Genomic DNA, 10,937 nt, shown 5'->3' with positions numbered 1-10,937 from the left:
GCATCTTTGTGTTGGCACAGCTTCCTGGGCTGGGGGATAAGCAGAGAGGAACCCAGCCAGGTCCTTACCTAGCCAGAAGCCTCCTCCCTTCGGAAAGGGAACCATTTGGCTCACAGCTGAAGTGACTACCACACAGATGGCCCTTGGGTGCCCCTTGGGTGCCCCGTGGCTCCCCTTCTCAGGGGGACACAGAGGAGAGGGCTGGGGCCTTATGTTAATGGTGGTGTTGGCAGGGAAACCACCTCAGTTCTTAAGTTTAGCAGAGAAGGATTTCAGAGCCAAGAACGCCAATTTTAAGAGAAAGTTTATTTAGAAACTTACAGAAGGGCCCTTGGAGCTTAGGAGAAAGGCGAAGGTAATGCATGGGGGGTGTGGGGGGGAGGCGAGGGAGAAAGGCTCCTAAGTCCTTCATCTTAAGGGTTTTAAAGGCTGGGAGTTTAGGGGAGGCTCTCAATAGAATATTAATCAGTTTATGCTGATGCACCAAAATGAGATTTATTCCCCTAACTTCACCTGTCCTTGGATGTGGTTGGTATAAATGGCACTCACTGGTTGTGTTATCTATCTTCCTGAGATTTTAGCTCTTTATCCTCTGGTTGGGGAGACGTGCAAACCACTTACTCTTCAGCGTCCTTGGCCAGGGGAGATGGGATGCTGTGATTTACTCGATGGCTGGCTGTAACCTGCTTGGCCATTTATCTGTCTCGGATTCCCTATTCCACTTGTCCTGGCTTACTAGTCTGTCTGCAACTCCCCAGCCCCCATGGCCTCCTTAAGTCAGATCGTGTTAGAGGCAGAGGGAAGGGGGCTCAGTCCCAAGATTTCTTTACAGGTTTCTAAGGCAAAGAAGATGGGAAATGAGGCAGGTAGGCAGGGGGTGCTGCAGCCAGGCTCCCCTCCAGCATCCCTCACTGCCTCTCCCTGAGGCTGGTGGTAAGACAGCATTGGCGGCGGAGCAGGCCCAAGCCCAGCCCCACCAGGAACTGACCCAGGAGCAGGAGTGGGCTTGTACCTGCTGAGTCCCCATCCTGGGGCTGCTATCGTCGGATGGGAGGCCGGGGAGGAGCCCCATTCCTGGAGTGGGCAAGGCTCCTCCACGCTGAGCATGGAGCTGAGGTCAGAAGAGGGATCTGGTTTATGACACAGCCAGGGTAAACAGAGTCCTGGCTGGGCCTGGGGGACACGGGGCCCCACCGTCTGCAGGTCCTGTCCGTGCTCCAGTGGGCACCTGGCCAGGCCGTCAGTCCAAGGGGCCCTGGCACGCCTGACAGTCCTTCATGTCCTCAGAGTAGTGCTCGATCTGGATGGTCATGGTGTGGAAGTTGAACTTCCCCTGTAGGCGGGCGCTGGCTGCCTTCAGCACAGCCTGGGCATCTGTGTTCTGAGCTGGGAGACAAGAGGACACACCAGAAAAACATTTACTCACTCGTGGCCCCTTAGAAACAATCAGGAGCCCAACTGTCATGCCCTGCCCACAGCAGAACAGGATGCCCGACCATGAACACTAAGATTCCACCCCTGCACCAGATACCCGCCCCACCCCCAGCCCCAGGTCCTGCCACATCCTGAAAGAACACGAAGGGCACTTTTAGGCCTTCCTCTACCCCGCCCCCACCCCCACCCCCCGCCCGGGCTCCACTCCCCCAGCCTCAGTTTCTTCATGTATAAATGGGACTGTGATGATCAAATGAAATAATGCGCACAAAGCACTCCGCATGGGGCCGGGTTCAAAGCATGGGCACCGGCAGCATCTGGGATTGCCTGGACCCGTCAGGGATGCCCGGGCCTCTCTGGCTGCCCCTCCCCCTCCCCCCACCCCCAGTGTCCCCACCACTCACCAATGGCGATGTGGACAGACAGCACAGGCTGGGTCACAGTCAGTGCCCAGATATGCAGGCTGTGCAAGGCTTCCACACCCTCCACTGACAGCAGCAGGTCCCGCACAGCTGTGAAGTCCACGCCCTTGGGGGTACCTGGGGACAGTCAGGACGGGGCTGAGGGGAACTGCTCCCTTCCACCCATGCTGGTTCCCGCTCCTCCAAGGTCATCTCAGAAGAGCGCCTCGGCCAGCAGACCCGCTGTTACCCCACAGTCCATGTGGTCTCCATCATATCACCTGTTGTGCTTTCCTTTTAACACTTAACACTGAAATTCTCTTGTTTGTTGGTTTCTTGTCTGTCTCCTCTAAAATGGAAGCTCCATGCCCTAACCGGTTTGGCTCAGTGGATTGAGCGCCAGCCTGCGAACTCAAAGGTCCTGGGTTCGATCCCGGTCAAGGGCATGTGCCTTGGTTGCGGGCACATCCCTGGTGGGGGGCGTGCAGGAGGCAGCTGATCGATGTTCCTCTCATCGATGTTTCTAACTCTCTGTCCCTCTCCCTTCCTCTCTGTAAAAAAAATCAGTGGAATATATTTAAAAATAAATAAAATAAAATAAATAAAATGGAAGCTCCATGAAAGCAGAATAATCTTTATTTTTTATTTACCACCCTATCCTCCCCAGTGTCTAGAACAGTGCCTAGCCCATAGTAGGTGCTCAATAAAAAGAGGTTTTTCTTTTTTCCTGGGAAGCTGCACCTACGTGAGGCATCATCATTGTCACTTTGATCTGGGTCAGTCACTTTTTCTTGGAGGAAAGCTCTGACCTGCAGCTGGACATTCCTGCTGACCACAAACCAGATCCAGGTGACCCTCCCACACAGAGACCCATGACCCCAAGACCTGGAGCACAAGAAAGCCGGACGAATAGTGTGGTAACTCGGGGCAGACCATTTGCCACTCACTACCTAGCACCCCTCCGAGTCCAGCCACATCCTCCTGATGCCGGGGCCTCGGAAAAGATGGCCCGGACTGCTTCACATTCTCAGCAGCCTTGTTCAACACTAACCGTCTTTTTCTGAGCCTCAGTCTGTCCCCCTGTGCAATGGGAAGCATGATCCTCAACCCTCTCTCTGCCTGAGGAAGGCAAATTGAGACTGAGGAAGTGTATGGGGAGGGGCTAGAGTGCCAGGGGCTAACCCAGAAACCGCCTGATTAGGCAAGAAGGACGCACCTCAGCAGGGAGGTGGCACCCTGTGCCTAGGGGTAAGGGAAGGCACAGTCCAGGGGACATTTCCAGGAATGGCCACCCTGAGGGCCCAGCTCCGTGCCAAGACCGGCCTAGGGCCCTAGGCTATGCCGGCTCCGGACCCTGGCTCCCCACCAATGTGCTGGGATCCAACCCCCACCCTGGAACTTCCATGAGAGCTGGAGAGCCAAGAGCAAAAAGGGAGCCCCACGCCTGGTTACCTTCCATTAGCACCAGGATCACGTCTCTCAGGATGGTCAAGGTTGTCCCCAGGACCAGGATGGAGAAGATGAAGGTGCAGATGGGGTCTACGTACTTGTACTCTGGCTGCAGGAAAAAGGGAAGGCAGAGCTAGGGTTCAACATCCACACCTCGGCCTCACAGTGCATGGGGAGGAGGGGCTCTCTCTGTACCAGGGTGGGCATGAGCCTTACCCTGGCCCTGCCTCCCAGTTTATTCCACACCCAGAAGGACAGGCACGCCAGACCACAGTTCAGATAAGGCATAGTCCCTTCCCACCTCCTTGCCACGGGGCTGAAACATGGACAGATCTGAGTGGAATCTTAGGCACCATCTAGTCCATCACCCCTATTTTGTAGCTCGGGAAACTGAGGCTCAGTTAGAGCAAGGGACTCACTCTTCATCACACAGCTGGCAAGGGGGGGGAGCCAGACTTCAAACTCAGTGCCCGGCCCTTTCCAATATACTGCACTGCCTCTGTGTGATGGGCAATGCCCAGGCTTCGGCAGCACACAGGGCTGGGTTTGAATCTGGCTCCACCACTTACTAGCTATGTGACGCTGTGCAAGTCACGGAACCTTTCTGAGCTGCAGAAAACACCAGAAGTTAGAGAAATGCTCCTTCCCTCTCCCCACCCTTTTGCCAGGAGCTAGAAAGGGGGCTAGAATCTGGAAAGGGTCCTGTGCAGGAGGGTCCCCTCCTACCCCACTCCTCAGCCCACTTCCCTCTGTCCCCAGCTGTGACCTTGAAGTATAAAATATAGGCTGCCACCAGGACGCCCAAACTCTGCAGCAAGTCTCCGATCACATGGATAAAGGCAGCTCGCACACTGGGGTTCTCCTGCTGCTGGGTGGTGTCTTGGCTGTGCCCTTGGCCGTGGCTGTGTCCGTGCCCTTGGCCGTGGCTGTGTCCATGGCCAGACTGGTGAAGAGTCAATCCCATTCTACGGAAGTGGAGACAACGCCAAAGGGCTCACTGAGATAGAGGGCAGCGGCTTCAGATCAGCCAGGTAAAGGCTACTCGTTAGGGCTGGGCTCCCTGTGGGGCTAAAAGCCCAAAGCCCCAGACTGCATGACCCCTTTGACTATGTGAGCAGCCTGACCCAGACCCACGAAGCCTTGGTTCAGAGTGCCACAGAGAAAGGGCTCAACTCCAATGCCAGGCTGAATCTGGGCACAAAGGTGCCCCAGTGCCTCGTCTCAGAGCAGAACACCATGCAGTCATCAGCCCTCCCTGTGCCACAGACAGGGGAGCCGAGTCGTAGAGGCCACTGAACAAGGGAGACAGAACCCAAATAAGACAGCCGCGCTACACACCCTGCCCCTCACTGAGACCAACTTCAACCACATCCACTCGAAAAAGAACTTGGACTCTTCCCTGAGGGACATCTGCTCCTGCAAGAACTAGACTAACCCCTTCCCACTTCAGGTATGAAGCCTCCCAGGCTATTCACCAACACGTGTGGGGTGGGGTGGGGTTGATGCTGCCCCAGATTTACGGTTCCTGATGGTCTGGGCCCAGGCCTAAGGCAGAACCCAGGTGTTCCAGATGCTAGAGCTCAGACCGTTAGGAAAATTCTGTTCCTGTAGCTCAAGCAGGTCAAACTTTCGGCTCACAACGAATATCTTTGCGGCCCAGCCAATATAACGGTATGTCAGAAACGTTTTAATAAAAATTCCGAAACTGAATTTTTACAATATCCTGTTATACATAATTATTAATAATGAACGAACTACAACATTCGCTAATGACTGATTACTATAATCGTGCTGCATTCATTTCCTTTATGTGCCTTATGCACAGGCGCACCATTTCTCTCTACTAACACTAGCAGCAAATATTTTAGCAGCCGATTGCCATGTCATTACTCTTGGACTGACTTGTTTGGTGTGCGCAACAGGAAATATTTCGCTTTCGGAGAATAAGAAAAATAGGTTTATTTGCGTTATGCTTATTAATTTGTGCAGTTTCTCAGTGTCTGGTAAGTTCATGTTCAAGAAAAAAAAATATTAATTTTTGCCCTGACCAGTTTGGCTCAGTGGATGGAGCGTCGGCCTGCGGATTGAAGGGTCCCAGGTTCGATTCCAGTCAGGGGCATGTACCTTGGTTGTGGGCATATCCCCAGTGGGGGGTGTGCAGGAGGCAGCTTATCGATGTTTCTCTCTCATTGATGTTTCTAACTCTATCCCTCTCCCTTCCTCTCTGTAAAATGTCAATAAAATATATTTAAAAATATATATATATTAATTTTTATTAAAATGTTCTATTATTTTATGTTAACGATGACTCATTCATTTCAGCCCTTTGTGTTCAGCATGTCTCTATCGAAATGAACTTAACTTTCTATGAAAAGTGAAGCTGTTGTTTTGTTGCAGCCACATAAACTTAAACCTTGTTTATTTGGCCCATGTTAGCCTTTGAGTTTGAACTCCTGTACCGGAGTTCCAGCTGCCCTGTTTCCACCAGAAGGCACACAGGTATGCACGTGAGAAGCGGGAGGAGGGAGGACTCACATGATGTTCACGGCCACGGCGCAGCCCGCTGTTATCAGCATAGTCTTCCCCTCGATTTCATAGTTCCCGGAGATGAGCCGCTCTGTCGCCAGGTACACCAGCACCCCAGTCACCACCCAGATGGACAGCACAGACAGCAGGGCTCCCAGGATCTCTGAGGAAGAGCCAGCCCCAACACCAATCTTAGTGTGGAGCCCGAAGGCTGAGGAGACCCCTGTCCCAAGTCAGGGCTGGGTCTGCACCTCATCCCACCACTCAAACGTCTGACAATATCAGAGCTAGAAGGAGTTTAAGTCATTTAGCTCAAGACTTTGTTTTACATGTAATGAAAATGCCTTTTTTAAAAGTATACCTGTTTAAAGCCTGTATCCTCCAGAAAGCTTTGCTGACCTTTCCTGCACCCCTCCCCCCGCCTTCCTACCCCCCCCCCCCCGATTTGTTCTTGAAGTTTGCCCACTTCATTTCATTGGAAGGTGAACTCTCCTTCCCCCCCAGATTGGGAGTTCCCAGAGGACAGAAGCCAAGTTTGACATTATCCTCCCCCATGAAAGTTGCTCTCCTGGCCTCACTCAGGGGATCCACCTAAGAAACCATATCTTGACCTGTCACTCTTCCAACCCCAACCCCAACCCCATTCAGACCAGGGCCCTCACCAGCTCGCTGCCAGCCGAAGTTCATGGTCTTGGTGGCTGGCCGGGAGGACATCCAGAGAGAGAAGAGGCTGATGAGCATGCTGGCAAAGTCAGTGAGCAGATGGGCTGCATCAGTCATGATTGCCAAGCTGTGTGCTAGGTACCCACCTGCAGGGCAGTGATAAGAATGGAGGGTCCTCGTCGGCTCCCCAAGGAGACACTGATACTCACTGCAAGTACTTTATCCGAGCCTCAATTTCTACCATCTGTGAAATGGGGCTAACAACATCTACTTACAGGGTGAATGTGAAAATCAAGTTCAAATAGGGCCTGGGAAACATAGTAAACATTCAGTAAATGCTCTTTCCTTTCTAGGCATTCAGCCCTTCCCTTACCTACTAGTTTTGGTAATCTTGGGCAAATTACATAACCTAAATGTACCTGTTTCAAAATCTATAAAATCAGGAGACTAACAGCACCCATGTGACAGCACAAGGTTGTTTTGAGGGTTGCATGAGATACATGTATTTAAAAGACTTAACAAAGCGTAGGAAATATAATCCATAATATTGTCCATAATAACTATACATGGTGTCAGATGGGTTCTAGACTTATCGGAGTGATCACTTTGTAAGATATATAAATGTCTAATTACTAGGTCGTATACCTGAAACTAATATAATACTGTATGTCTATAGTAATTGAATAATAAAGTTCTTTAAAAAATTAAAAGGAACATAGAGTCTTCAGTCTTCAACTATGCCCTTGAACAACACAGGTTTGAGCTGCAGGGGTCCACTCCTAGGTGAAATTTTTTCAATAAAAACAATTAGCCCTTCATAGCCACTGATTTCCCACCTGTTAATTCAACCATCCCCGTGGAAAACTCTACTTTCACATCCACAAACACGGTTTCCTAAACACGGCTTTCCATCTGTGGTTGGTTGAATCCATGGATGAGAAGGAGCCAACTGTTGCTAAGTTTTTAGGGAGTCAAAAGTTACACCTGGATTTTCAACTGTGTGGGTTGACGCCCCTAACCCCCCCCCCCCCCCTCCACTGTTCAAGTGTCAACTGTATTAATATTGCTGGAACATTCAGGAGAAAAGCCTTTTGGATCATCCAGACTATCCACGTGCCAATTTCACTTAATTAGCACAAAAGTCCTTACCAACGACTTCCCCAACCATGAACACCAGGCAGATGGCAGAGGCCACATAGAGCTGGCGCCGGGCCCGCTCCTTCTCGGGGTCACAGCGGCTGCCAGGACCCTTCTGGGAGTGGCAGTAGTGACTGTTCTCCACGTTCAGCTCAATGGATGGCAAGTCCAGCTCAGGTCGTGACACAGAAATCCAGCCAGCCTCATTCTGCCACCGAGATCCCATGTAAGACCTAGCCAGAGAAGCAAGGGTAGACTCAGCTCTGAGATGGGGACGAGGAGGGCTGACCCCAATCCTCTCTCTCCGTGGGGCCTGGGCGTCCCCATGTGTACAATTAGGGGACTAGCTAGGGACACTCCAAGCTCCAAGGTCCCCAAGGAGCGACCAGAGGCCCATGTCCGCAGGTGGGTGCTGGGGAATGACCAGTCTCCAGGAGTCTAAGGGCCGTGCCCCAGATGTTCACTTCTCCCCCATCCCTCCCAGGGCCTGGAGGAGGCCAAGACCTTGGGAAGTGGCCAAGGGGCGGAACCAGGCCAGTCGAGCACGGAGAAGGAACAGAGCTCAGGCCCTGGCAGCTGGGCAAACCCCCATCTCTGCACCTGGGGACACGGGTCCTCCCCGGGCCAGGCTGCCCCGGGGCAAAGTTCCTGGCGGTGGGCGGGGCTCTAGGCCAAGCTCTCCGAACCCCGGGGCCGTGGTTAGGTTCTGTGCTCGGCCGCCAAGGGGGGCTGATCCCCGCGCCACGCTGGGTTTCCCCTCTCCTTCACCTCGCTCCACCCCTCCTGTGTGCACAAACCATCCAGTGCCGCTCAAACCATCCGGGACGGCAAACCAGGAGGTGCGTCTGCAGCTGCTCAGATCCCCACTCCTGCCCAGGCTCTCGCCTTACCGCGCTCCGGACCGGTTGTCCAACAGACGCTGCTTGTCCATGGTCTTCATGCGGCCCCGCGCTGGGGCGGGAAGCCGCGCGCCGACTCCCGCACTGAGACCTGAAGTTGCGCCCGACGCTGCGCGGGGCGCGCTCACCTGCGGGGAGAGCCCAGCCGGACTCTCGCGTCGCCCCGCGCGCCTCTCCCGCCGCCGCCCCGTGCGCCCCTCTCACGCCCGCTCCGCCGCGCTGGGACCGTCCCGCTGCCGCTGCCGAAGCCGCTCCGCTGCAGCCCAGCTCCGCGCGCGAGCCCTTTATTCGGCCCTCGCCACCCCGTGTGAAGCGGCCTGCCGTGCGTCGTGTGCAAAAGCCCTCGGGGAAGGGGGATGGGGTGGCCGGGTGCAAAGGATGCCCAGGAGCTGCCGCCCCCTCCCCGCCCTCCCCACCCAGCACCCGTCCCCGCGTCCCTGGCACCCGGGGAGCCCGCGGCGACAAAAAGCCGAACCGCCTCTACTGAGTTGGGACCGCGCGACGGCTGCGTGCGCTCTTCCCCGCGGGGCGTGGGCAGCCAAGAAGTTCTCGATCTTGGTTCGTAGGAATTAGCTTTGGATCCGGGGAGGGAGGGAATGTGGCTCCCGAGGCTAGGGTTGTGTCTTCGCCTCCGGCGGGAGACGCCTGCGCCTTTGAAACAGGGGTGTTTCTGCCCTCAGGCGGCAGCCACCTGCGGTGGGCTGCGCTCCGCCAGGCTCGGGAGGGGTTCCTGGAGGCCGGAGCTGCCTCCCTCCGGGTTGGGCAATAGCCCTCCTTAGGACTGATTGGGACTGGCCCACCCATCCTCGACAGCGGAGCAGCTCCGGTTCCTCGCTCGGCTTACAGTCTGGAGTGGCCGGCTTATCTCCCTTCCCTTAGGGCAGCGTCGCACTTGGGCGTCGGTCTCCATTTGGGCAGAGCTACCACCACCACCACCATCTCTTTTCCCCTGCCCGCAGCAGCTCACAGGAGCCCCAGCGAGGTGCCACGCATGGTGTTCGCCTCTCGCTTTCTGGCCTCAAATTCCTTCAGGCTTCTGTGGAGGGATACTATCTTTTATTGTTTTTGTTTTTAATCCTCACCCGACGATATTTTTCCATTGATTTCTTAGAGAGAGTGGAAGAGAGAGGGAAAGACAGAGAGAAATATTGATTGCCTCCTGCACACGCCCTGACCAGGGTCCGCATGCCCCCGGAGGATCCTGCAACCACGGTAAGTGCCCTTGACCGGAATCGAACCCGGGACCCTTCAGTCCGCAGTCCGATGCTCTATCCACTGAGCCAACCCGGCTAAGGCTACTATTTTATTTTTATTGAATTTTAGAGAGAGAGGAAAGGAAGGGGAGAGAGAGAAATATGTGAGTTGATGTGCCACCAGCACACCCCTACCAGGGACTCGAACCCCCAAATCTGGGCATGTACCCTGAGGGGGAATCGAACCAGCAACCTTTTGGTGCACCGGTTGACTCCCAACCAACTGAGCCACACTAGATAGAACTATGTGAGGATACTTTAGAGCAGTGGTTCTCAACCTTCCTAATGCCGCGACCCTTTAATATAGTTCCTCATGTTGTGGTGACCCCCAACCATAAAATTATTTTCGTTGCTACTTCATAACTGTAATTTTGCTACTGTTATGAATTGTAATGTAAATATCTGATATGCAGGATGTATTTTCATTGTTACAAATTGAACATAATTAAAGCATAGTGATTAATCACAAAAACAGTATGTAATTATATATGTGTTTTCCGATGGTCTTAGGCGACCCCTGTGAAAGGGTCGTTTGACCCCCAAAGGGGTCATGACTCACAGGTTGAGAACCGCTGCTTTAGAGTGTAAACCTATAACCCTAGCTGGTTTGGTTCAGTGAACAGAGCAGACTGAAAGATCCTGGGTTCAATTCCTGTCAAGGGCACATGCCTGGGTTGCAGGCTCAACCCGCAGTAGGGGGTGTGCAGGAAGCAGCCTATCAATGATTCTCTCTCATCATTGATGTTTCTCTCCCTCTCCTTTCCACTCTGAAATCAATAAAAATATATTTTAAAAAAGAAAGTAAAACTATAAAGAAATTTAAGTGTATGATTATCAAAAAAGACAGGATAGTGGCTACTTCTTGACCTGCATAGTAGCAACACAAGAATTCATTTTACAATAGTTTCTTAAACTCTATAACTGGTTTTGTATATTTGTATGTCTGTAATATATTACACAATTTTAAAAGAAATTTTTAAAAAAATGATTCGGAACAGCCCTAGCTGGTTTAGCCCAGTGGATAGAGCGTCAGCCCTCGGACTGAAGGGCACGCGTACTTTGGTTGCAAGCTGGATCTGCAGCCCTAGTCAGGTGAGTGTGGGAGGCAACCAATCAACATGTCTCACATTGATGTTTCTCTCTCTCCGTCTCCCTCCCTTCAGTGGGCCTGGTGG

At 53.1% G+C, this 10,937-nt stretch overlaps 1 protein-coding gene across 7 annotated transcripts; it reads right to left on the bottom strand.

Moving 5' to 3' along the window:
* Window positions 1-299: 299 nt before the first annotated feature.
* SLC30A2 (solute carrier family 30 member 2) lies at window positions 300-9,707 on the bottom strand. 7 transcript variants are annotated; one of them, XM_059690734.1, is made up of 10 exons: window positions 9,477-9,706; window positions 8,985-9,160; window positions 8,501-8,637; window positions 7,623-7,843; window positions 6,473-6,619; window positions 5,820-5,973; window positions 4,051-4,249; window positions 3,288-3,393; window positions 1,839-1,973; window positions 301-1,386 (listed from the first exon to the last, which is right to left on the bottom strand). In XM_059690734.1, exons 3-10 carry the CDS (start codon window positions 8,548-8,550, stop codon window positions 1,241-1,243), a joined length of 1,158 nt encoding a protein of 385 aa, XP_059546717.1. In that variant the 5' UTR covers window positions 8,551-8,637; window positions 8,985-9,160; window positions 9,477-9,706; the 3' UTR covers window positions 301-1,240. The 7 variants fall into 7 exon arrangements, with proteins under 7 accessions (XP_059546715.1, XP_059546717.1, XP_059546719.1 ...); XM_059690736.1 differs by having other exon boundaries at window positions 8,994-9,160; XM_059690737.1 differs by having other exon boundaries at window positions 8,985-9,154.
* Window positions 9,708-10,937: the final 1,230 nt, after the last annotated feature.

Source organism: Myotis daubentonii, chromosome 3, assembly GCF_963259705.1.
Source record: "Myotis daubentonii chromosome 3, mMyoDau2.1, whole genome shotgun sequence".
Taxonomy (NCBI): Eukaryota; Metazoa; Chordata; class Mammalia; order Chiroptera; family Vespertilionidae; genus Myotis; species Myotis daubentonii.
This window is presented reverse-complemented; position numbering and strand designations above follow the sequence as displayed.

What these genes read in the sequence shown, in the direction of transcription:
- SLC30A2 (XM_059690732.1), bottom strand. An exon ending in CATGGTTGGGGAAGTCGTTG is followed by an intron (nt 6,620 to 7,622) that starts GTAAGGACTTTT and finishes ACTGCCCTGCAG; the next exon opens with GTGGGTACCTAGCACACAGC. An exon ending in GTCTGTCCACATCGCCATTG is followed by an intron (nt 1,387 to 1,838) that starts GTGAGTGGTGGG and finishes CTTGTCTCCCAG; the next exon opens with CTCAGAACACAGATGCCCAG.